Source organism: Heterodontus francisci, chromosome 4, assembly GCF_036365525.1.
Source record: "Heterodontus francisci isolate sHetFra1 chromosome 4, sHetFra1.hap1, whole genome shotgun sequence".
Taxonomy (NCBI): domain Eukaryota; kingdom Metazoa; phylum Chordata; class Chondrichthyes; order Heterodontiformes; family Heterodontidae; genus Heterodontus; species Heterodontus francisci.
In genome coordinates this window covers 18,789,265-18,813,721 of record NC_090374.1, presented here as the reverse complement: position 1 = coordinate 18,813,721, position 24,457 = coordinate 18,789,265, and the positions used below count along the sequence as shown (strand labels likewise).

At 44.2% G+C, this 24,457-nt stretch overlaps 1 protein-coding gene across 6 annotated transcripts in view; it reads right to left on the bottom strand.

Moving 5' to 3' along the window:
- Positions 1-24,457, bottom strand: part of htt (huntingtin) — a 260,486-nt gene that overhangs the window by 146,498 nt on the left and 89,531 nt on the right. For all 6 annotated transcript variants that reach the window (XM_068029245.1, XM_068029247.1, XM_068029246.1 and 3 more), the window contains 5 exons: positions 20,506-20,617; positions 20,277-20,414; positions 19,390-19,548; positions 16,439-16,536; positions 2,818-2,957 (listed from right to left, as the gene is read on the bottom strand). In XM_068029245.1, coding sequence (XP_067885346.1) covers positions 2,818-2,957; positions 16,439-16,536; positions 19,390-19,548; positions 20,277-20,414; positions 20,506-20,617 — 647 coding nt within the window. The remainder of the gene's footprint in view (positions 1-2,817; positions 2,958-16,438; positions 16,537-19,389; positions 19,549-20,276; positions 20,415-20,505; positions 20,618-24,457) is intronic.

Genomic DNA, 24,457 nt, shown 5'->3' with positions numbered 1-24,457 from the left:
ATCCCATTCTCCTAAGCTTTCACACTTTTTTTCCCCCACCCTATTACTCACATTTTTTTTTAAAAGCTATTGCAGACTCTGTTTCCACCACTGTTTCTGGTTGGGCATTCCATGTTCTAAAACCAATCCGTAAAATTAATTCGAACATCTCCTTCATGCTTATGCTGATATTAAATTTAAGCCCTCTAGTTACCCAGTCACTAACCAGTGGGAACAGTTTTACCCAATTTACTGCATTCAAAATCTCTCAATTTTGAATACCTCTATTAAATGTCCTCTGAAAGAAAAGACTTTCAGAACTTCAACTTCAAAAAACACCTTTACAGTTAATGAAGTATTTTTTGAAGTGCAGTTGCAATATAGGGAAACACAGCAGCTGATTTGCATATGGTAAGCTCCCACAGACAGCAATGTGACAATGGACAGATAACCTGCTTCAGCAATATCAGGTGAATGATAAATGTTGGTCAGCACACCAGGGAGAACTCCTCTGCTCTTCTTCGAATAATGCCATGATAACTTTTCCATCCATGCAAGGCGGCAGACAGGGGTTCAGTTTAACATCTCACCCAAAAGACAGCACCTCCTGTGCAGTAGAGGGTTTGATGAAATGTCAGCCTAGATTGTGTGCTCAATTCCTGGAGTAGGAATTGAAATTATGACATTAACACAGGCAGGAGTGCCACCAACTGAGCCAGGGTGACAGTTCCTGCATCTCTAGTTTCTCCTCATAACTAAAGCATGGGATCAAGAGTGAATTTCTCTTGCACTCCTCCATGGCCTTCCTAAATTCGGAACCCAAAACTGCAGCAGAACCAATGAAAAAACAATGATTGTATTTTTGTTATTCTTTCTAGAAATTTGATACAACTGAGGGGCTTGCTGGGCAAGCAGGAAATTAAGTGTCAACCATGTTGACGTGGGACTGAAGTCACATGTAGACCCAGGCAAGGTAAGGACGGCAGGTTTCTTTCCCCAAAGAACTTGGGAAACCAGCTAGGTTTTTACAACAATCTGACAGCTTTAGGGTCACTTTTACTCTTCATTCCAGATTTATATAATTTGCTTTTTTAAAAAAAAACTGATTTCAAATTCTTCAAGGGGAGATTTGACCTCAGGATCCCTGGATTATTAGCCAAGTGACATACTCGTTGTGTTATACTCATAGAATCATAGAAATTTACAGCACAGAAGGAAACCATTGGGTCCATACCGGCCGACAAGAAGCCATCCAGTGTAATCCTACTTTCCAGCTCTTGGTCTGTAGCCTTGTAGGTTAGGGCACTTCAAGTGCATATCCAAGTACTTTTTAAATATTATGAGGGTTTCTGCCTCTACCATCCCTTCAGGCAGTGAGTTCCAGACCCCACCAGCCTCTGGGTAAGAACATTACTCCTCAACTCCCCTCTAAACCTCCGACCTCTTAGTCTAAATCTATGCCCTCTGATAGTGGAATAGGGCCTACCTATCCACTCTATGTAGATCCCTCAATTTTATACACTTCGATTAGGTCTCCCCTTAACCTCCTCTGTTCCAAAGAAAACAACCCAAGCCAATCCAATCTTTCCTCATAACTAAAATTCTCCAGTCCAGACCAACATCCTCATAAATCTCCTCTGTACTCTCTCGAGTGCAATCACATCTTGTGGTGACCAGAACTGCACACAGTACTCCAGCTGTGGCCGAAATAGCACTTTTATACAGTTCCAGCAAAACATTCCAGCTCTTATATTCCATGCCTCGGATAATAAAGGCAAGTATCCCATATGCCTTCTTGACCACCTTATCTACCTATCCAGCCACCTTTAGGAATCTGTGGACATGCACTCCAAGGCCCCTCTGTTCCTGTACACTTCTCAGTATCCTACTATTTGTGTAGTACCTTGCCTTGTCAGATTCCCCAAATGGATTACCTCACACTTCTCCAGATTGAATTCCATTTGCCACTGTCTACAGCTTTCTTCATTATTAACTACTGTATCTCTTACATATGTTTGTGTGAATACACACATATGCACAAATATTTAATTAAAATATGTGACTTCAACACAGTTCCTTAGACAACACCATTGTATACATCCCCCCAACCTGAAAGATGTTCATTAAACACCATTTTGCTTTCTCCCTTTTAACCAAGCTCCTGCCTATATTGCCACACTCCCTTTCATACCACGTACCTTAATTTCATCACTAAGTCTCCTTTGGGGCACCTTACAGGAAAAGGAGTAAGCTGTTTAGCCCCTTAAGTCTGTTCTGCCATTCAGTGAGGTCATGGCTGATGTGTAACCCAACTCCATTTCCTGCCTTTGTCCCTTATCCCTGAATACCTTTGGTTAACAAAAATCTATCAATTGCAGTTTAAAATTAATTGGCCTAGCATCAACAGCCAATCTGTGAAAAAGTTCCAAACTTTTGCCACCCTTTGTGTGTAGAACAGTTTCCTAATTTCACTCCTGAAAGCTCTGACTCTAATTTTTTGATCTAGAACCCAACCAATTGAAATAGTTTCTCCCTACCTAGCCTATCAGTATTCCTTAATATCGTGAAAACCTGAATCAAATCATCCCTTCATGTTCTAAATTCCAGTTTGTGTAATCTCCTCTTGTAATTTAACTGAGTCCAAGCATCAATTGGCAAATCTACACTGCACTCAAATGCCTTTTGAAAATCCATATGCATAACAGTCTCCATCAAGACTCTTCGAACCTCAAAGAGCTCTACCAAATTTGTCAGGCGTTTAAACATATCATACATTTCTTCACCAAATTACAACAGTCTGCACTGGTTCTACTGACTGGAAGCAGCCAGTGAGCTTACCTGAAGTCCATCTCTGCCAGTGTTTCCAATAGCTCAGTCCTCACTAGCCAGTAAGAGTTATTCTTCAAGGTCAAAAGGTCAATGGTGAGCTGCAAACCCAGCTCACTGTAGCTGCTGTTACACAGGCTCGTGATGCAATGCTGGGGGAGAAGGAAACCAGGTGAAAACTACCATACTCAATGAATCCAAGGTAAAATCTAAATTATCAGATGTGATAATTTATACAAGTGTCAGTTCATCTTTTGCATTAAACATCAGAGGCTACTGTTACACAAAGCTAACCCTCACTTTCCAAATGACAAGAGTTACTGTGTTCATTACGCCACAGGAGCAATTTTCGAGCCTTTTGCTACGTACAGATTTCAAAATTTGCAGATGATGCAAAACTTGGAAGTATTGTGAACTGAGAGGAGGATAATAGACTTCAAGAGGACATGGACAGACTGGTGGAATGGGCAGACACGTGGCAGATGAAACTTAATGCAGAGAAGTGTGAAGAGATACATTTTGGTAGGAAGAACAGGGGAGGAAAAATAAAACAAAGGATACAATTTTAACGGGGATGCAGGAGCAGAGGGACCTGGGGGTATAAGTGGACAAATCGCTGAAGGTGGCAGGGCAGGTTGAGAAAGTGGTTAATAAAACACATGGAAACAAACAAACTTATTAGCGAGAAACAGCATGGTTTTGTGAAGGGGAGGTCGTGTCTTACTAATTTGATTGAGTTTTTTGAGGAAGTGACGAAGATAATTGATGAGGGAAGGGCGGTGGATGTTTAGTAAAGCCTTTGACAAGGTCCCGCATGGCAGACTGATACAAAAGGTGAAGTCACACGGGATCAGAGGGGAGCTGGCAAGATGGATACAGAACTGGCTCAGTCACAGAAGACAGAGGGTAACAGTGGATGGGTGTTTTTCTGAATGGAGGGATGTGACTAGTGGTGTTCCACAGGGATCAGTGCTGGGACCTTTGCTGTTTGTAGTATATATAAATGATTTGGAGGAAAATGTAGCTGGTCTGATTAGTAAGTTTGCGGACGACACAAAGGTTGGTGTTGTTGCGGATAATGATGAGGATTGTCAGAGGATACAGATCGGTTGGAGACTTGGGCGGAGAAATGGCAGATGGAGTTTAATCTGGACAAATGTGAGGTAATGCATTTTGGAAGGTCTAATGCAGGTGGGAGGTATACAGTAAATGGCAGAACCCTTAGGAGCATTGACAGGCAGAGAGATCTGGGCGTACAGGTCCACAGGTCACTGAAAGTGGCAACGCAGGTGGATAACGTAGTCAAGAAGACATACGGCATGCTTGCCTTCATCGGTCGGGGCATAGAGTATAAAAATTGGCAAGTCATGTTGCAGTTGTACAGAACCTTAGTTAGGCCACACTTAGAATATTGCGTACAATTCTGGTCGCCACACTACCAGAAGGACGTGGAGGCTTTGGAGAGGGTACAGAGGAGGTTTACCAGGATGCTGCCTGGTCTGGAGGGCATTAGCTATGAGGAGAGGTTGGAAAAACTCAGATTGTTTTCACTGGAACGACGGAGGTGGCGGGGCGACATGACAGAGGTTTACAAAGTTATGAGCGACATGGACAAAGTGAATAGTCAGAAGCTTTTTCCCAGGGTGGAAGAGTCAGTTACTAGGGGACATAGGTTTAAGGTGCGAGGGGCAAAGTTTAGAGGGGATGTGCGAGGCATGTTTTTTTTACACAGAGGGTGGTGAGTGCCTGGAACTTGCTGCCAGGGGAGGTGGTGGAAGCAGATACGATAGCGATGTTTAAGAGACATCTTGACAAATATATGAATAGGAAGGGAATAGAGAGATATGGGCCCCGGAAGTGCAGAAGGTGTTAGTTTAGGCAGGCATCAAGATCGGCGCAGGCTTGGAGGGCCGAATAGCCTGTTCCTGTGCTGTACTGTTCTTTGAGCTTTAGAAATAGGGGCATAGACGACAAAAGCAAGGAAATTATGGTGAACAATGGCTTGGCCTCAACTGGAGTAGTGTGTCCAATTCTGTGCACCACAGTTTAGGAAGGATGCGAGGGCATTTGAGAGGGTGCTAAAAAAATTCACAAGAATGGTTTCTGGGGATGAGGGACCTCAGTTACGTGGATAGATTGGAGAAGCCGTGGTTGTTCTCCTTAAAGAGAAGGTTGAGAGGAGATTTGATAGAGGTGTTCAAAATCCTGAGTAGAGAGGGAGAAACTGTTCCCACTGGCGGAAAGGTGAAAAACCAGAGGACACCGATTTAAGCTGATTGGCAAGAGAATCAGAGGCGACGTGAGGAAAAACTTTTACATAGCAAGTGTTTAGGATCCGGAATGCACTGCCTGAATGTGTGGTGGTGGCAGATTCAATTATGGCTTTCAAAAGGGAATTGGATAATTATGAAGAAGAAAAAATTGCAAGGCCATGGGGAAAAGGCGGTCGAGTGGGACTAGTCGAGTTGCTCTTCGTGATACATCACGGGTACGATGGGCTGAATGACCTCCTTCTGTGCTGTAACCATTCTATGTTTCTACAGGCTGAGAGTTCTTAATGGAAATTCGGTTGCACAATACCCATAATATTCCCATCCTTTGAAATAATCATTTTACAAATCAACCATTATATGAAGTTATGGACACTGCATGCCTAAATTTTCAACTCTCAGTAGGTGAGGATCATCAAGAAAAGCACGGATAGAAATTATCGTGCATGGACATGCGCTTGAGAAAATAAACTTGCAGGGCCATGGGGATACAGCAGGGGAATGGGACTGATTGGACTGGATAAGCTGAATGGCCTCCTTTTGTGCCGTAATGATCTCATTGAACAGGAAATTAGAGACGCATGCAATAAGGGTACAACTGCAATCATGGATGGCCTTAATCGACATATAGATTGGTCAAACCAAATTAGCAATAACACTGTGGAGGAGGATTTCCTGGAGTGTGCATGTGAGTTTTTTAGACCAATACGTTGAGGGATCAACTAGACAACAGGCTATCCTAGACAGGGTATTGTGCAATGAGAAAGGATTAATTAATCTTGTTGTGTGGGGTCCCTTGGGGAAGAGCGACCATAACAAGACAGAATTCGTCATTAAGATGGAGAGTGAAGTAGTTGAATCCGAAACGAGGGTCCTGAATCTAAATAAAGGAAACTACAAAGATATGAGGCGTGAGTTGGCTATGGTAGATTGGGGAACTTTACTAAAAGGGTTGACTGTGGATAGGCAATGGATAAAATTTAAAGAATGTGTGCATGAATTACAACAATTATTCATTCCTGTCTGGCACAAAAATAAAACCAGAAAGGTGGCTCAACCGTGACTTACAAAAGAAATTAGGGATCGCATTTGAACCAAAGAGGAGGCATAGAAAATTGCCAGAAAAAACAGCAAGATTGGGAGCAGTTTAGAATTCAGCAAAGGAGGACAAAGAGGTTGATTAAGCAGGGGAATATAGAATATTAGAGTAAACTTCCTGGGAACATAAAAACTGACTGTAAAAGCTTCTATAAATATGTGAAGAGAAAAAGATTAGTGAAGACAAATGTAGGTCCCTTACAGTTTGAAACAGGGGAAATTCTAATGGGAACAAAGAAATGGCAGAACAATTAAACATATATTTTGGTTCTGTCTTCACAAAGGAGGACACAAATAACCTCCCAGAAATGTTAGGGAACCCAGGGTCTAATGAGAGGGAGAAACTGAAGGAAAAGTTTCAAAAAAGTGCAAGGGAAATTAATGGGGTTTAAAGGCTGACAAATCCCCAGGGCCTGATGATCTACATGCCAGAGTACTAAAGGAAGTGTCCCTGGAAATAGTGGATGCATTGGTGGTCATCTTCCAAAATTCTATAGACTCTGGAGCAGTTCCTACAGAATCGAGGGTGGCAAATGTTACCCCATTATTTGAAAAAGGAGGGAGAAAAAATAGGGAATTACAGACCAGTTAGCCTGACATCAGTAGTGGGGAAAATGCTAGAGTCTATTATAAAGGATGTGATAGCAGAACACCTGGAAAGCATAAATGGGATTGGACAAAGTCAGCATGGGTTTATGAAAGGGAAATCAAGCTCAACAAACCTACTGGAATTTTTTGAGGATGTAACTAGTAGAATAGATAAGGGAGAACCAGTGGATGTGGTGTATTTGGATTTTTAGAAGGCTTTTGATAAAGTCCACATAAGAGGTTAGTGTGCAAAATTAAAGCACATGGGATTGGTTGACAGACAGGAAACAGAGAGTAGGAATAAACGGGTCTTTTTCCAGTGGCAGGCAGTGACTAGTGGGGTACCGCAGGGATCAGTGCTTGGGCCCCAGCTATTCACAATATATATTAATGACTTGGGTAAGGGAACCAAACATAACATTTCTAAGTTTGCAGACGACACAAAGCTGGGGGGGAAATGAGAGCTGTGAGGAGGATGCAAAGAGGCTCCAACGTGATTTGGACAAGTTGGGTGAGTGGGCAAATGCATAGCAGATGCAGTATAATGTGGATAAATGTAAGGTTATCCACTTTGGTTGTAAAAACAGAAAGGCAGATTATCTGAATGGTGATAGATTGAGACCTGGGTGTCCTTGTACACCAGTCGCTGAAAGCAAGCATTCAGTTGCAGCAAGCAGTTAGGAAGGCAAATGGTACGTTGGTCTTCAATACAAGAGGATTTGATTACAGGAGCAAGGATGTCTTATTGCAGTTATACAGGGCCTTGGTGAAACCACATCTGGAGTATTGTGTGCAGTTTTGGTCTCCTTATCTGAGGAAGGATGTTCTTGCCATGGAGGGAGTGCAAAGATGATTTACTAGGCTGATTCCTAGGATGGCAGGATTGACGTATGAGTAGAGATTGGGTCGACTAGGCCTATATTCATTAGAGTTTAGAAGAATGAGAGGGGATCTCATAGAAACCTATAAAATTCTAACAGGACTACAGGACATTCACCGAGAAGAATGGGTGGCACAGTGGCGCAGTGGTTAGCACCGCAGCCTCACAGCTCCAGCGACCTGGGTTCAATTCTGGGTACTGCCTGTGTGGAGTTTGCAAGTTCTCCCTGTGTCTGCGTGGGTTTCCTCCGGGTGCTCCGGTTTCCTCCCACAGCCAAAAGACTTGCAGGTTGATAGGTAAATTGGCCATTATAAATTGCCCCTAGTATAGTATATGTAGGTGGTAGGGGAATATAGGGACAGGTGAGGATGTGGTAGGAATATGGGATTAGTGTAGGATTAGTATAAATGGGTGGTTAATGGTCGGCACAGACTCGCTGGGCCAAAAGGCCTGTTTCAGTGCTGTATCTCTAAATAAAAAATAAAATAAAGACTCGGAGGGCGGAGTTCCGGACCGGTAAGTATATAAAAAAAAACTTACCTCGGGGACCGGTAAGTTACCTCGGGTGGGGAAAAAAAAAACTGAAAAAGTGACATCACAGGAAAGCTGTGACCTGATTGGCTAGGAGGGAATCTGTACCGAATTTGAAAATAAAACTGATAAAAATTGATTAAAACCCTAATTAACTAATTAATAAGTAGAGAAACTAAACCAGAGGGAGGAGATTACTGTATTTAGATAGCATTTAGTATTTATTGTAGAAATCTAGCAGTAGGGACTACATAGTTAAGTGTATCATAATTTAGTAAGGATTTAATAAGCATTTATTTATTTTAAATTAATTTATTAATTAGTGATAGAAATGTCAGTCAGAGGGGTGAAGTGCTTCACCTGTGAGATGTGGGAGGTCCGTGACGCTTCCAGCGTTCCGGGCGACTACATCTGCAGGAAGTGTACCCAGTTGCAGCTCCTCACAGACCACATGGATTGGTTGGAGCGGCAACTGGATACACTTAGGAGCATGCAGGTGGCAGAAAGCGTCATAGACAGGAGTTTTAGAGAAGTGGTTACACCCAAGGTGCAGGCAGATAGATGGGTGACCGCTAGAAGGGGCAGGCAGTCAGTGCAGGAATCCCCTGTGGCTATCCCCCTCTCTAACAAGTATACCGTTTTGGATACTGTTGGGGGGATGGCCTGTCGGGGAAAACAGCAGCAGCCAGAGCAGTGGCACCACGACTGGCACTGTTGTTCAGCAGGGAGGGACAAAGCGCAGAAGAGCAATAGTAATAGGGGACTCTATAGTCAGGGGCACAGACAGGCGCTTCTGTGGACGTGAAAGAGACTCCAGGATGATATGTTGCCTCCCTGGTGCCAGGGTCAAGGATGTCTCTGAACGGACAAGGGGCATTCTGAAGGAGGAGGGTGAATAGCCAGAGGTTGTGGTACACATCGGTACCAATGACATAGGCAGGAAGAGTGATGAGGTCCTGCAGGGGGAGTTTAGGGAGTTAGGTAGTAAGTTAGAAAACAGGACCTCTAGGGTTGTAATCTCTGGATTACTCCCTGTGCCACGTGCCAGTGAGGTTAGAAATAGGAAGATTGTGCAGCTAAACACGTGGCTGAGCAGCTGGTGTAGAAGGGAGGGTTTCAGATATCTGGACCATTGGGCTCTCCTCAGGGACAGATGGGACCTGTACAGGAAGGACGGGTTGCATCTAAACTGGAGGGGCACTAATATCCTGGCTGCAAGGTTTGCTAGTGTCACTCAGGAGGATTGAAACTAATGTGGCAGGGGGGTGGAAACCAGAGCAGTAGGACAGTTAGTGAAATAAATGAGGACATAGTAAATAAGGCTAGTAGGACTAAGAGGAAGAGCAGGCAGGGAGATGTTGCTGAGCACAGTGGGACTGGTGGTCTGAAGTGCATTTGTTTCAATGCGAGAAGTATAACAGGTAAGGCAGATGAACTTAGAGCTTGGATTAGTACTTGGAAATATGATGTTGTTGCTATTACAGAGACTTGGTTGAGGGAAGGGCAGGATTGGCAGCTAAATGTTCCAGGCTTTAGAAGCTTCAGGCGGGATAGAGGGGGATGTAAAAGGGGTGGGGGAGTTGCATTACTGGTTAAGGAGAATATCACAGCTGTACTGCGGGAGGACACCTCGGAGGGTTCATGCAGCGAGGCAATATGGGTGGAGCTCAGGAATAGGAAGGGTGCAGTCACGATGTTGAGGGTTTACTACAGGCCTCCCAACAGCCAGCGGGAGATAGAGGAGCAGATATGTAGACAGATTTTGGAAAGATGTAAAGGTAACAGGGTTGTGGTGGTGGGTGATTTTAACTTCCCCTATATTGACTGGGACTCGCTTAGTGCTAGGGGCTTGGATGGGGCAGAATTTGAGAGGAGCATCCAGGAGGGCTTCTTGAAACAGTATGTAGATAGTCCAACTAGGGATAGGGCCATTCTGGACCTGGTATTGGGGGATGAGCCCGGCCAGGTGGTTGAAGTTTCAGTGGGGGAGCATTTCGGGAGCAGTGACCATAATTCCATAAGTTTTAAGGTACTTGTGGATAAGGATAAGAGTAGTCCTCGGGTGAAGGTGCTAAATTGGGGGAAGGCTAATTATAACAATATTAGGCAGGAGCTGAAGAATTTAGATTGGGGGCGGCTGTTTGAGGGTAAATCAATATCTGACATGTGGGAGCCTTTCAAACGTCAGCTGATTAGAATCCAGGACCAGCATGTTCATGTGAGGAAGAAAGACAAGTTTGGCAAGTTTCGGGAAGCTTGGATAACGCGGGATATTGTGAGCCTAGTCAAAAAGAAAAAGGAAGCATTTGTAATGGCTGGAAGGCTCGGAACAGACGAAGCACTTGAGAGATATAAAGACAGTAGGAAGGAACTTAAGCAAGGAGTTAGGAGGGCTAAAAGGGGTCATGAAAAGTCATTGGCAAACAGGATGAAGGAAAATCCCAAGGCTTTTTATACGTATATAAAGAGCAAGAGGGTAACCAGGGAAAGGGTTGGCGCACTCAAGGACAGAGATGGGAATCTATGTGTGGAGCCAGAGGAAATGGGTGAGGTGCTAAATGAGTACTTTGCATCAGTATTCACCACAAAGAGATGGACTTGGTGGATGATGAGCCCAGGGAAGGGAGTGCAGATAGTCTCAGTCATCTCATTATCAAAAAGGAGGTGGTGCTGGGTGTCTTGCAAAGCATTAAGGTAGATAAGTCCCCAGGGCCTGATGGGATCTACCGTAGAATACTGAGGGAGGCAAGGGAGGAAATTGCTGGGGCCTTGACAGAAATCTTTGCATCCTCATTGGCTGCAGGTGAGGTCCCAGAGGACTGGAGAATAGCCAATGTTGTTCCTTTGTTTAAGAACGGTGGCAAGGATAATACAGGAAATTATAGGCCGGTGAGCCTTACGTCAGTGGTAGGAAAACTATTAGAGAGGATTCTTCGGGACAGGATTTACTCCCATTTGGAAACAAACGAACTTATTAGCGAGAAACAGCATGGTCGTGTCGTGTCTTACTAATTTGATTGAGCTTTTTGAGGAAGTGACGAAGATGATTGATGAAGGAAGGGCAGTGGATGTTATCTATATGGACTTCAGTAAAGCCTTTGACAAGGTCCCGCATGGCAGACTGGTCCAAAAGGTGAAGTCACACGGGATCAGAGGTGAGCTGGCAAGATGGATACAGAACTGGCTCGGTCATAGAAGACAGAGGGTATCAGTGGATGGGTGTTTTTCTGAACGGAGGGATGTGACTAGTGGTGTTCCGCAGGGATCAGTGCTGGGACCTTTGCTGTTTGTAGTATATATAAATGATTTGGAGGAAAATGTAGCTGGTCTGATTAGTAAGTTTGCGGATGACACAAAGGTTGGTGGAGTTGCGGATAATGATGAGGATTGTCAGAGGATACAGCAGGATATGGATCGGTTGGAGACTTGGGCGGAGAAATGGCAGATGGAGTTTAATCTGGACAAATGTGAGGTAATGCATTTCGGAAGGTCTAATGCAGGTGGGAGGTATACAGTGAATGGCAGAACCCTTAGGAGTATTGACAGGCGGAGAGATCTGGGCCTACAGGTCCACAGGTCACTGAAAGTGGCAACGCAGGTGGATAAGGTAGTCAAGGCGGCATACGGCATGCTTGCCTTCATCGGTTGGGGCACAGAGTATAAAAATTGGCAAGTCATGTTGCAGCTGTACAGAACCTTAGGCCACACTTAGAATATTGCGTGCAATTCTGGTCGCCACACTACCAGAAGGACGTGGAGGCTTTGGAGAGGGTACAGAGGAGGTTTACCAGGATGTTGCCTGGTCTGGAGGGCATTAGCTATGAGGAGAGGTTGGAAAAACTCGGAATGTTTTCACTGGAACGACGGAGGTGGAGGGGCGACATGATAGAGGTTTACAAAGTTATGAGCGACATGGACGGAGTGGATGGACAGAAGCTTTTTCCCAGGGTGTAAGAGTCAGTTACTAGGGGACATAGGTTTAAGGTGCGAGGGGCAGAGTTTCGAGGGGATGTGCAAGGCAAGTTTTCTTACACAGAGGGTGGTGAGTGCCTGGAACTTGCTGCCAGGGGAGGTGGTGGAAGCAGATACGATAGCGACGTTTAAGAGACATCTTGACAAATACATGAATAGGAAGGGAATAGAAGGATATGGGCCCCAGAAGTGCAGAAAGTGTTAGTTTAGGCAGGCATCAAGATCGGCGCAGGCTTGGAGGGGCGAATGGCCTGTTCCTGTGCTGGTCTTTGACTAGACAGGCTAGTTGCAGAGAGGATGTTCCCAATGGCTGGGGTGTCCAGAATCAGGGATCAATTTCTCAGGATACGGGGTATGCCATTTAGAACTGAGAGAAGGAGAAATCTCTTCACTCAGGAGGGAGGTGAACCTGTGGAATTCTCAACTGCAGAAGGCACTGGAGGCAAAGTCATTAAATATATTCAAGGAGATAGATATATTTCTTAATGCCAAATGGATCAAGGGATATGGGGAGAAAGCAGGAACAGGGTACTGAATTAGACGATCAGCCATGATCTTTTTTGAATGGAGGAGCAGGCCCGAAGGGCCGAATGGCGTACTCCTGCTCCTATTTTCTATGTTTCTGACACGTATATGCAAATCATTGCTGCCTTGAAATGTCATTGTTGTAATGCTTTGGCTGATCCAAAAGGTGGCGCTTCTGCCCACTGATTGAGGCAACTAATGCTATTGAAATTAAACAGCCTTTGTATCGTAGAATTGGTGGGGGAGTGCAATCCGAGGATTGCCATTTGACCGCTTTGGGATTGTCAGCTGGTGGTCAGGTAGCAACACGCCGGCTTCCACAGAAGGCAATTGTGTATTCAATCCCTTCACCCAGGTTCTTCAGACATAACTGAAGCGGACGTGATTTTAGCTTTGTGATTCACAAGTGCCAAATGGCAGAACAGGCTTGAGGGGCCAAATGGCACAACTCCTGTTGCTATAGCCATTCACCACAATGCTATTTGTAGTACCTAGCTCCACCTAAATGACTGTCTTGCTTGCCAAAAGGCATTTGATACACTGCCACACAACAGACATATGAGCAAAGTTATAGCTCATGGAATAAACAGTACAGTAGCAACATGGATACAGAATTGGCTGAGTGACAGAAAACAAATAGCGGTTAATGGATGTTTTTCGGGCTGGGGGAAGGTTTAGAGTCATACAGTCATAAGGTTATCCAGCACAGAAACAGGCCCTTCGGCCCACCGCGTCTGCGCCGGCCATCAAGCCGATCTATTCTAACCCCATTTTCCAGCACTTGGCCCGTAGCCTTGTATGTTATGGTATTTCAAGTGCTCACCTGGATACTTCTTACATGCGAGGGTTCCTGCCTCTACCACCTCTTCAGGCAGTGTGTTGACTCCAACCACCCTCTGGGTGAAAATATTTTTCCTCAAATCCTTTCTAAACCTCCTGCTCCTTACCTTAAATCTATGCCCCCTGGTTATTGACACCTCCGCTAAGGGAAAAGGTTTCTTCCTATCTATCCCCTCATAATTTTGTATACCTCTTTCAGGTCTCCCCTCAGCCTTCTCTGCTCTCAGGAAAACAACCCTAGCCTTTTCAGTCTCTCTTCAAAGCTGAAATGCTCCAGCCGAGGCAACATCCTGGTGAATCTCCTCTGCACCCTCTCCAGTGCAATCACATCCTTCCTGAAAACTGAACTTTTTATTTTCTCTTAGTTTGTTCAGTTTGCTTACCCACTGTTTTTTTTACATATTTGTACTTGCGGTTGTTCAGTTTTCAGTTCATTAACACCCTATCTGTACTAATGCTTTGTCCTTCAACACACCATTAACATATTGTTTGCCTTTGCTCCATGACCGTCTGGTCGGTTATTCTTGTGACCTTGTCCTATCTACACCTCCTTTGTTACCTCTTGCCTCACCCCCGCGTTACTTTCTTAAAACCTTTCACATTTCTAATATTTGCCAGTTCTGAAGAAGGGTCACTGAGCTGAAACGTTAACTCTGCTTCTCTCTCCACGGATGCCGCCAGACCTGCTGAGTTTTTCCAGCATTTCTTGTTTTTATTTCACATCCTTCCTATAGTGTGGTGACCAGAACTGTACACAGTATGGCAGCTGTGGCCTAACTAGCGTTTATACAGCTCCATCATAACCTCCCTGCTCTTATATTCTATGCCTCGGCTAATAAAGGCAAGTATCCCCTATGCCTTCCTAACCACCTTATCTACCTGTGCTGCTGCCTTCAGTGATCTATGGACAAGTACACCAAGGTCCCTCTGACCCTCTGTACTTCCTAGGGTCCTACCATCCATTTGTATATCCCCATGCCTTGTTAGTCCTCCCAAAATGCATCACCTCACACTTCTCAGGATTAAATTTCATTTGCCATTGCTCTGCCCATCTTTCCAGCCCATCTGTACCATCCTGTAATCTAAAGCTTTCCTCCTCACTATTTACGACACCACCAATTCTCATGCCATCTGCGAACTTACTGATCATACCTCCTATATTCACGTCTAAATCATTAATGTACACTACAAACAGCAAGGATCCCAGCACCGATCCCTGCGGTACACCACTGGTCACAGGCTTCCAATTGCAAAAAAAAAACCTCGACCATTACCCTCTGCCTCCTGCCATTAAGCCAATTTTGGATCCAATTTGCCAAATTACCCTGGATCCCATGAGCTCTTACCTTCTTCACCAATCTCCCATGCGGGACCTGATCAAAAGCCTTACTGAAATCCATGTAGACTACATTAACTGCTTTATCCTCATCTACACATCTAGTCACCTCCTCGAAAAATTCAATCAAGTTAGTTAGACATGATCTCCCTCTGACAAAGCCATGCTGACTATCCCTGATTATTCCCTGCCTCTCCAAGTGGAGATTAATCCTGTCACTCAGAATTTTTTCCAATAGTTTCCCTACCACTGATGTTAGACTCACTGGCCTGTAATTACCTGGTTTATCCCTGCTACCCTTCTTGAATAACGGTACCACATTCGCTGTCCTCCAATCCTCTGGCACCTCTCCTGTGGCCAGAGAGGATTTGAAAATTTGTGTCAAAGCCCCTGCTATCTCCTACCTTGCCTCACACAGCAGCCTGGGATACATCTCATCTGGGCCTGGGGATTTATCCACTTTTAAGCCCGCTAAAACCTCCACCCGTTCAATGCTAATTTGTTCAAGTATATCACAAACCCCCTCCCTGATCCCTACACCTACATTGTCCTTCTCCATAGTGAAGACAGATGAAAAGTAATCATTTAAAACCTCACCTACGTCCTCCGGCTCCACACACACATTGCCACTTTGGTCCCTAATGGGCCCTACTCTTTCCTTGGTTATCCTCTTGCCCTTAATAAACTTATAAAACGCCTTGGGATTTTTCTTTATCTTCTTTGCTCTCTTAATTACTTTAAGTACCCCCATACACTTTCTGTACTCCTCTTGGACCTCTGCTGTTTTCAGCCCCCTGAATCTGCCATAAGCCTCCTTTTTTTTTTTTTTCCTTATCCAATCCTCTATATCCCTCGACATCCAGGGTTCCCTGGACTTGTTGGTCCTACCCTTCACCTTTACAGGAACATGTTGATCCTGAACTCACTATTTCCTTTTTGAATGACTCCCACTGGTCTGAGGTAGATTTTCCTTCAAGTAGCTGTTCCCAGTCCGCTTTGCAGTGGAGTTCCCCAGGGACCTGTGTTGGGACCCTTGCTCTTCCTGATGTATCGTAATGACATAAACCTTGGTGTACCGAGCACAATGTCAAAATTTGCAGATGACACGAAACTTGGAAGCAATGTGAATTGTGAGCAAGACAGAACTTGCGATAGGACATAGACAAGTTGGTGGAATGGGCGGACAGGTGGCAGGTGAAGTTCAATGCAGAGAAACGTGAAGTGATTTATTTTGGTAGGAAGAACACAGAGACAATATAAAATAAAGGGTACAATTCTAAAGTGGGTGCAGGAGCAAAGGGACCTGGGTGTATATGTTCATGTCATTGAAGGTGGCAGGACAGGTTGAGAGAGCGGTTAATAAAGCACAGCCCCATCTCAGCTAATCCATGCCAGCACAGCCCCTCCTCAGCCAATCTGTAGCCAGTACAGCCCTCACCAATCAATATAATAGAACGTTACAATGCAAGAACACCTACCAACAGTATTCACAAAAACAAGATCAGTGTTAGCCAATGTCCTAGAAGTCAGCTAACAAAAGGAATGGTGCTATTAGTTTGTTTTTTTTCCAGTCTCAGGAAGAGAGATACCTACCCGGACAGCAGCACAAGCCAGTTTGCAAGTTACGGATGACTTATCCTTCAGGGTTTTCTGGAGTAAAGGCACACAATCCTCCAATGAGACGCCATATCCTGAAAGGAATAGATAGGGATCAAGCCTCATACTAATGTGTTTTAAGAAGGAATGTTTTAACAACTAGTAATTTATATATACAGTATTACCTTTTACATAGGTAAACATCCCAAGGCACTTGACAGTTCAGGGCTGGATCCAAGCAGGGGGAGGAGAGAAATTTCAGGGAGGTGACTAAAAGTATAGTTGAAGAGGTACGTTTTTAAGAAGGCTTTTGATGGTGGGGAAGCTGTAGCAATGCGGAAAGGTAGAGGGAGAGACTTCAGAGGTGGCTAAAGGTTTGCTACCATTGGTAGAGAAGAGGGCGGTAGCATGTGCAATGCACCAGAGTTGGGACTGTGGTGGACATAGGACCAGAAGGAAGGCAGATACAGAGAAGCAAGACTATGAAGGAATTTGTAGACAACCATTCAGCAGTGATACATTTACAATCCTGTGCCCTCAACTTATTTTCTCCCACAAACTCCATTTACTGGTTCATGCTAATCTCTTTTTATTTATTTATTTAGAGATACAGCACTGAAACAGGCCCTTTGGCCCATCGAGTCTGTGCTGACCAAAAACCACCCATTTATACTAACCCGACAGTAATCCCATATTCCCTACCACTTACCTACACTAGGGGCAATTTACAATGGCCAATTTACCTATCACCTGCAAGTCTTTGGCGGTGGGAGGAAACCGGAGCACTCGGCGAAAACCCACGCGGTCACAGGGAGAACTTGCAAACTCCGCACAGGCAGTACCCAGAATCGAACCCGGGTCGCTGGAGCTGTGAGGCTGCGGTGCTAACCACTGCGCCTTCATCCCTGTGACTCCATCCCTCTCCCTGGCAACTGAGGCTGAGTCAGATCATTCACAAGTGTTGTATTTGACCCAGAGATGTGCTTCCAACCACATATCCGCTCCACCACCAAGACCACCTACTTCCACCTCTGACATTCAACAAATCCACCCCACCTCAGCTCATCTGCTGTTGAAAACTTCATCCATGCCTTTGTTACCTCCAGACTTGACTATTCCAACGCTCTCCTGGCCGGCCTCCCATCTTCCATTCTCCATAAACTTGAGATCATCCAAAACTCTGTTGCCCATATCCGAACTTGCACCAATTCCCATTCACCTATCACCCTGTGCTTGCTGACCTACATTGGCTCCCAGTCCAGCAAAGTCTCAATTTTAAAATTCTCATTGGTTTTCAAATCCCTCCACGGCCTGGCTCCTCTCTATCTCTGAAATCTCCTCCAGCCTCACAAGCCTCAGTTTGCTATACTCCTCCAACTCCGTCCTCGAGGGTCCCCAATTTTAATCGCACGAGGATTGATGACCGTACCTCTAGCTGGCAAGGCACTAAGCTCTAGAATTCTCTCCCTAAACGTCTCCATCTTTTTCTCTCCTCCTTTAAGATGCTCTTTAAAACCTACCTCATTGACCAAGCTTTAGATCATTTGCCCATATATCTCATGTGGGTCAGTGTCTGATTTTGTTTGCTGATGCTCCTGTGAAGCACCATGGGACGATTTACTGCATTAAAGGTGCTACATAAATGCAAGCTGTTACTGCTGTTGAATGATCAGCACTTGATAATTACCACTGCCCTAGCTAATATTGATCACTCAACCAACATCATGAAAACAGATTATCTGGTTATTATTGCATTCGGTTTGTGGGAGCTTGCTCTGTCTGGCTCAGCGTTTGCTACAATACAACAATGATGACACTTCGGAAGTACTTTGTTGGTTGTAAGGTACTAGCTGTAAAGGGATGGCCTGGTGTTGTGAGGGGCAAGTCTTTCTTTATTATACTAGGAAACACAACAGATTTGACCTGAAAGAGACAGAACCAAAAAATAAACAAAGAGAATTGGACTATTATCTTGAGAAAAAATTTGCAGGGCTACATGGAGTGGGGACTAGGTGAATTACTCTTGCAGAGAGCTGGCAAGAACATGATGGGCCAAATGGCCTCCATCTGTGCTGTAACCATCCCATGATTCTACGATACATGCGTTGAATGGCATCTTTGTACAATGAACTTGATTATGATCCAAAAAAGTTACTTCTGTTTCTTTTTAAATGGACTTTGGATTGACCCAATATTTGCTACCATTTCTAAACACTCCCAGAGCTGTGTGTGTGTGTGAACGTTTGGGTGTTTGACATGAAAGATGATTGTAACCTAGTATGCTAAATTACTCTTCTCTGACCAGTTGCCTTCCTTGGACAGACATTCCAAAGTTACCATGTTGGCCTTGCCTCTTCTAGTTAGCCAAGTAAAGCTCAGATAGATTTCACCAGTAAATCAGGCCTCCAATGCTTGAAATTGGATCCATGAAGATGCTTAAATAAAAAAAGGAATAAAACTTCTAACCTTTATGTCTCAGAGTAACAAGTTGCAATGTGAAGCAGAATTTAATTTATGCAGTTTCACATACAATTTACAGCACGGAAACAGGCCAACTGGTCAATGCCGAAGTTAATGCTCCACACAAGCCTCTCCCCCACCCTACTTCATCTCACCCATCAACATATCCTTCTGTTGCTTTCTCCCTCATAAGATGTGGTGAGTGTAGCAGGTGACTTTGAACCTACAGTCCCCAAAGCTCTCCACCACTGGGGGTTTTCATTACCTCATGTCTGGGACTGTTGTGCACCAACTGATAGAGATGATCGCTATGATTAGTCAACAACTCCATTGTGTTTGCATCATGCAGCTGCCAGGATGGTAGATGGTGAACTAGATTAACTTTGGTCCTCTGAGCCCATAACAATAATGCAGCAACCTGAGGACTAGCATCAGCCATGGAGAGAGGCAGAGATGGAATTAAAATCAACAGGACATTGCTCACTTACCTGTAGTGCCTCGTACAGTGGCAAGCCAACTTTCTGGATTAAATCGAGTCTTGGTCAGAACCGAGTGAATGAATGTTGAAGAGAGGAGAGCAGTGGCACCTCTTATCTGTGGATCCCCATGGTCTACATATTTTAAAATATCCGATATGCACTGCTCTTCTGCGGAATGAAAAGAATCACAGATGTGTACTGTACTTCTGCAATTTATTCATATCTATATAAATTCACAAATATGCAAATGCTGGAAGTACACAGCAGGTAAGTCAGCATCAGTTAAGACACTGCAGTGTAGCGTTATATAACGGGACTAGGAATTCAGAGATCTGGACTAATAACCCACAGAATGCAAGCTCAAATCCCATCATAGCAGCTTGAGAATTTTAATTCAGTCGGGGGGGAGAAAAAACCTGATTTTACCGTCAATAAAAGTGAGTATGAAGCTGTCGGATTGTCAGAAAAACCCAACTGGTTTCTCGAATGCCCTTTCGGGAAGGAAACCCGACATCCTTACCCAGTCTGGATGATATGTGGACTCCAGTGCTACACCAATATGGTTGACTCTTAAGCTGTCCTCATTTCGATCAAACTGCTTCAGTTCAAGAAGGCAGCCCTTTACAACTATAGATCTGAGTGATGAAGGTGGAGGGGAATAGAAGTGTAGAGAGATGTAGGCAGAGGTGGAGGGGAAGAAGTGGTCACTTACCATTTTTAATATACAACAGATATATACTGATGTACCAATTGTGCGATGATAGCACAACTTTCCTTTGTGCACCTGCACTGTCTTTCAATATCAGGGGACTCCAAAGACAGAAAAATCAATGAACTATTGCAAGAAGTACACTTTCGAGAGTCACTATGAGAAACAATTCTGGACTTTCCATTACCTTGAATCTCTAAAACTTCAAGCGGGGTCCTGTACAGTTTAATGAAGAAAGCTTCAGGATGAAGTCCGATGGCAGCTCCAACACAACTCACCGCCAGTGCTTTGACACTGACCCTCACCTCCCTGTCAGGGATAAGACCTGTATCAAAGCAAAGCCCGGTATGAAAATCAATATTCTGTAGTAAAAACAAAACAACGAATGTTCAAGTCATTCAAACAATGTTGCTTACCATTTTTCTGTCCTGTTAAAAGAAAAGATGCACTAAGGAGACGAACACAGTGGACCAGGGGGGCAGCATTCTCATCTGTATAATGGCCAATGTCTCCTTTTATCCGGCAAGGCTGTTTTTAGACAAAAATAGAGAGGTGTACAATTTTTGTTATTATGCGATCAAATACTTCACTTTCCCTAAAATCACTGAGCCACGCGTGGCCTTTTCTGGTCACTTGGCTGCTGACCAATAAATAGCAGTGCTGTTCTAATCAGAGAGCTCCAATTTTCACTCTCCTATCGCCACTGCGTTTGTCGATCTAAGCGAGGGCAGCAATAACTGGCCTCAGAGTTGCACAGGGAGTACTTGGCCAGGCTTTGCACTCCCGCCCGCAAGCTCGGCTGGAAGCGAGTACGTGGAAGTCAAGTGAGGGCCGCCTTCAATGCTGCCAGTGGAGAAGAGCCTGCTGGCACTCAAGTGATGACGGCTTGCATGTAAGAAACGATCAGGTGAGCAGTGTGCAAAAGCAAAGACCAATGATGCACACTGCTACAGCTCATGGAATCGGACTTCAGACATTCACCTGTAAATGGCAACCCAACATCAGAGGCAAGAACCACCATTCAGAATTCCACAAAGGGTGCAAGAAACTTCAAGATTTTAGGCACCTGCACTCCACATGGAAGTGCCTAAACATCTCAAAGACCAAGCTTTAAAACAAAATGATATGGAAAATTGGCATAGTAAGAAAAACTTATTGAAAACACAAAGCAGTCAACATTCCTGATGAGTGAGCAAACAGAACAAAAGAAATCTTAGAGTGACTAAAATCAAAAGGAAAATATAGTTGGAATACGCCTTATGGATGGAAATTGTCAGACCATAGAGAACTGGAGGAACAACTTGCATGTATATAACACCTTTCACATCCACAGGATGCCCCCAAGTACTTCAAAACCATTGAATTTATTTTCTTCGCACAGTCCCTGTTGTTACATCTGGCAAATGTGGCTGCCAGTTTGTGCAGACTAAGGTCCCATGAACAGAGATGAGATATATCACAAGTTAACCAACTTTTGGTGGTGTTGATTGAGTGAGGAATGCTGCCAAATATTGAGTTGGGATCTTTTATGGTAAAAGGTTTAACGTCTCATCCAAAAGGTGGCACCTCGAACAATGCATCAATCCCTCAGCACTGCCCAATGCAGCTTAGATGGTGCATTCATGTCTTAGAGTGGCATGTGAACCCACGTCCTACTAATTGGATAAGTTTGTTTTACAAAAATTCACTCAATAGTTCATACCCAAGATTCAAGCTTTCATTTGGGGGAAATCTGTCACATGGCTTCACCATTCAGTGAAACATATACATTGAAGGGAAACCTTCTACGGCCCCAATATCCCAAAGTAATACAGGCTGAAACACTTGCTAAACAGGAGTCCTGTAAACAGAAGTTTCACAGAAAACTTCAGGTTAAATTGAAGACCAAGAACAAGTAACTTGCTGACATACAAATCCTATTTGGGCCTCTGAATTCCCAAACCAATTGCATCTACAATACAATGTTGGCAAGTTATTTACATGAAATTCCTATCTTTATGCAATTAATCAATTTACCATCTATGACTGTGCTGACATTCCACTCCTCGTTCCGCCCAAACCACCTGTGCTTCTCTCCAACTCCTCTACCATGTTGCCTGTTCCAGTATCAAAGAGCTATACTTTCTTCTGGGTCAGAAGGTTGTGAGTTTGAGACTCTTAACAAGCCTTGAGCTCAACCTGGGGCCGTACAACACACTAAGGGAGTGCTGCACTATTGGGAAATGCTATTCTATGGATACCCTGCCTATCTGTTCCAATAAATGTTAACCATCACACAGCATTATTCTAAAAAGAGTATGGAATCTTCCAGTCTCCTGGCCATCATGCCACCTGCAACCACCACCACCAAAATCAACAGTGATTGGCTATTGATTTCACAGTTACTTGCTGGACATCAGTTAAAAGTTATGTCGTCACGTTTAACTACATAACTAGAACTGAACTTCAAAAAAGCAATTTATTCTGTAATGGAATTTAAGAGTTTTTGCCAAAATAATTAATGGATTCCATTTATATGATGCTGAGCAGCTGTCAATATGGGGAGGGGGTTCAAATCTTTCCCCTCCCCCAAACTTGCCAAGAGAACAAACCTAGGATGCAGGGTTACCCCATCACCGGGTAAAAATGATAAAAGCCTTATTTTGGGCTCCATCAGGCTAACAGAACTTTTCCACTCATGTCAGTGTTACCATTTTTACTGGAGAATGCAAGAGAATACGAATGACATTGCACTTCTGCACGAAGAAAGATCATGAAACGATTATGAATAGGAAGGCAATTCAGCCCACCTTAATGCAAGCAGCCAAAAACATTCCAAAATCTTCTCCCTCAACTTGTCCGGGGACAGGAAGGGACACAGAGTACACATCTAAGAGTAAATCAGCAGTAAAGGCTAGACATTACAAAAATAATAAAAAATAAACAAAAGGCTCTATCTTTGAGTGAGTGGGCTAATGCATGACAGATGCAGTATAATGTGGATAAATGTGAGGTTATCCACTTTGTTAGCAAAAACAGGAAGGCAGATTATCTGAACAGCTATAAACTGAGAGAGGGGAATATGCAGCGAGACCTGGGTGGTCTCATATACCAGTCGCTGAAGGTAAGCATGCAGGTGCAAAGGCGGTAAAAAAGGCAAATGGTATGTTGGCCTTCATAGCGAGAGGATTCAAGTACAGGAGCAGGGATGTCTTGCTGCAATTATACAGGGCCTTGGTGAGGCCACAACTGGAATACTGTCTGCAGTTTTGGTCTCCTTATCTGAGGATGGATGTTCTTGCTATAGAGGGATTGCAGCGAAGGTTTACCAGACTGATTCCGAGGATGGTGAGACTGACATATGAGGAGAGATTGAGTCGGTTAGGATTATATTCGCTGGAGTTCAGATGAGTGAGGGGGGATCTCTTAGAAGCCGATAAAATTCTAACAGGACTTGACAGGGTAGATGCAGGAAGGATGTTACTGCTGGTGGGGGAGTCCAGAACCAGGGGTCATAGTCTAAGGATATGGGGTAAACCATTCATGACTGAGATGAGGAGAAATTTCTTCACCCAGAGAGTGGTGAGCCTGTGGAATTCACTACCACAGAAAGCAGTTGAGGCCAAAACATTGTACGTTTTCCAGAAGGAGTTAGATATAGCTCTTGGGTCTAAAGGGATCAAAGGGTATGGGGTGAAAGCCGGAACAGGCTACTGAGTTGGATGATGAGCCATGATCATAATGAATGGTGAAGCAGGCTCGACGGGGCAAATGGCCTACTCCTGCTCCTATTTTCTATGTTTCGATGTTTCTATATATTTAGGAAGGACAGGAAGCTTGGAAAAGGTGGAGGCGTTGCTCACCAGAGACGGATGACCTAAGTTCAGGAAACCAGGATGTAGAAGCGGTTTGGGTCGAGATGAGAAATGATATAAACAATAAGTCACTCGTGGGAGTGGTGTACAGGCGTCTAACAGTAACCACACAGTAGGATGGGGTATAAAGGAAGAAATAATGGGAGCTTGTCAGAGAGGTACAGTGATAATCACGGGGGATTTTAATCTACATATAGACTGGAAGAATCAGATGGGCAAAGGTAGCCTAGATGAGGAGTACATAGAATGTTTTTGGGATAGTTTCTTAGAACAGCATGTCCTGCAGGAGTAGGCCATTCGACCCCTCAAGCCTGCTCCGCCGTTCAATAAGTTCATGGCTGAACTGACTACTCAACATTTCCACCTACCCCCGATAACCTTGCTCATCAAGAATCTATCTACCTCTGCCTTAAAAATAATCAAAGACTCTGCTTCCACTGCCTTTTGAGGAAGAGAGTTCCAAAGACCCACAACCCTCAGAGAAAAAATTTCTCCTCATCTCTGTCTTAAATGC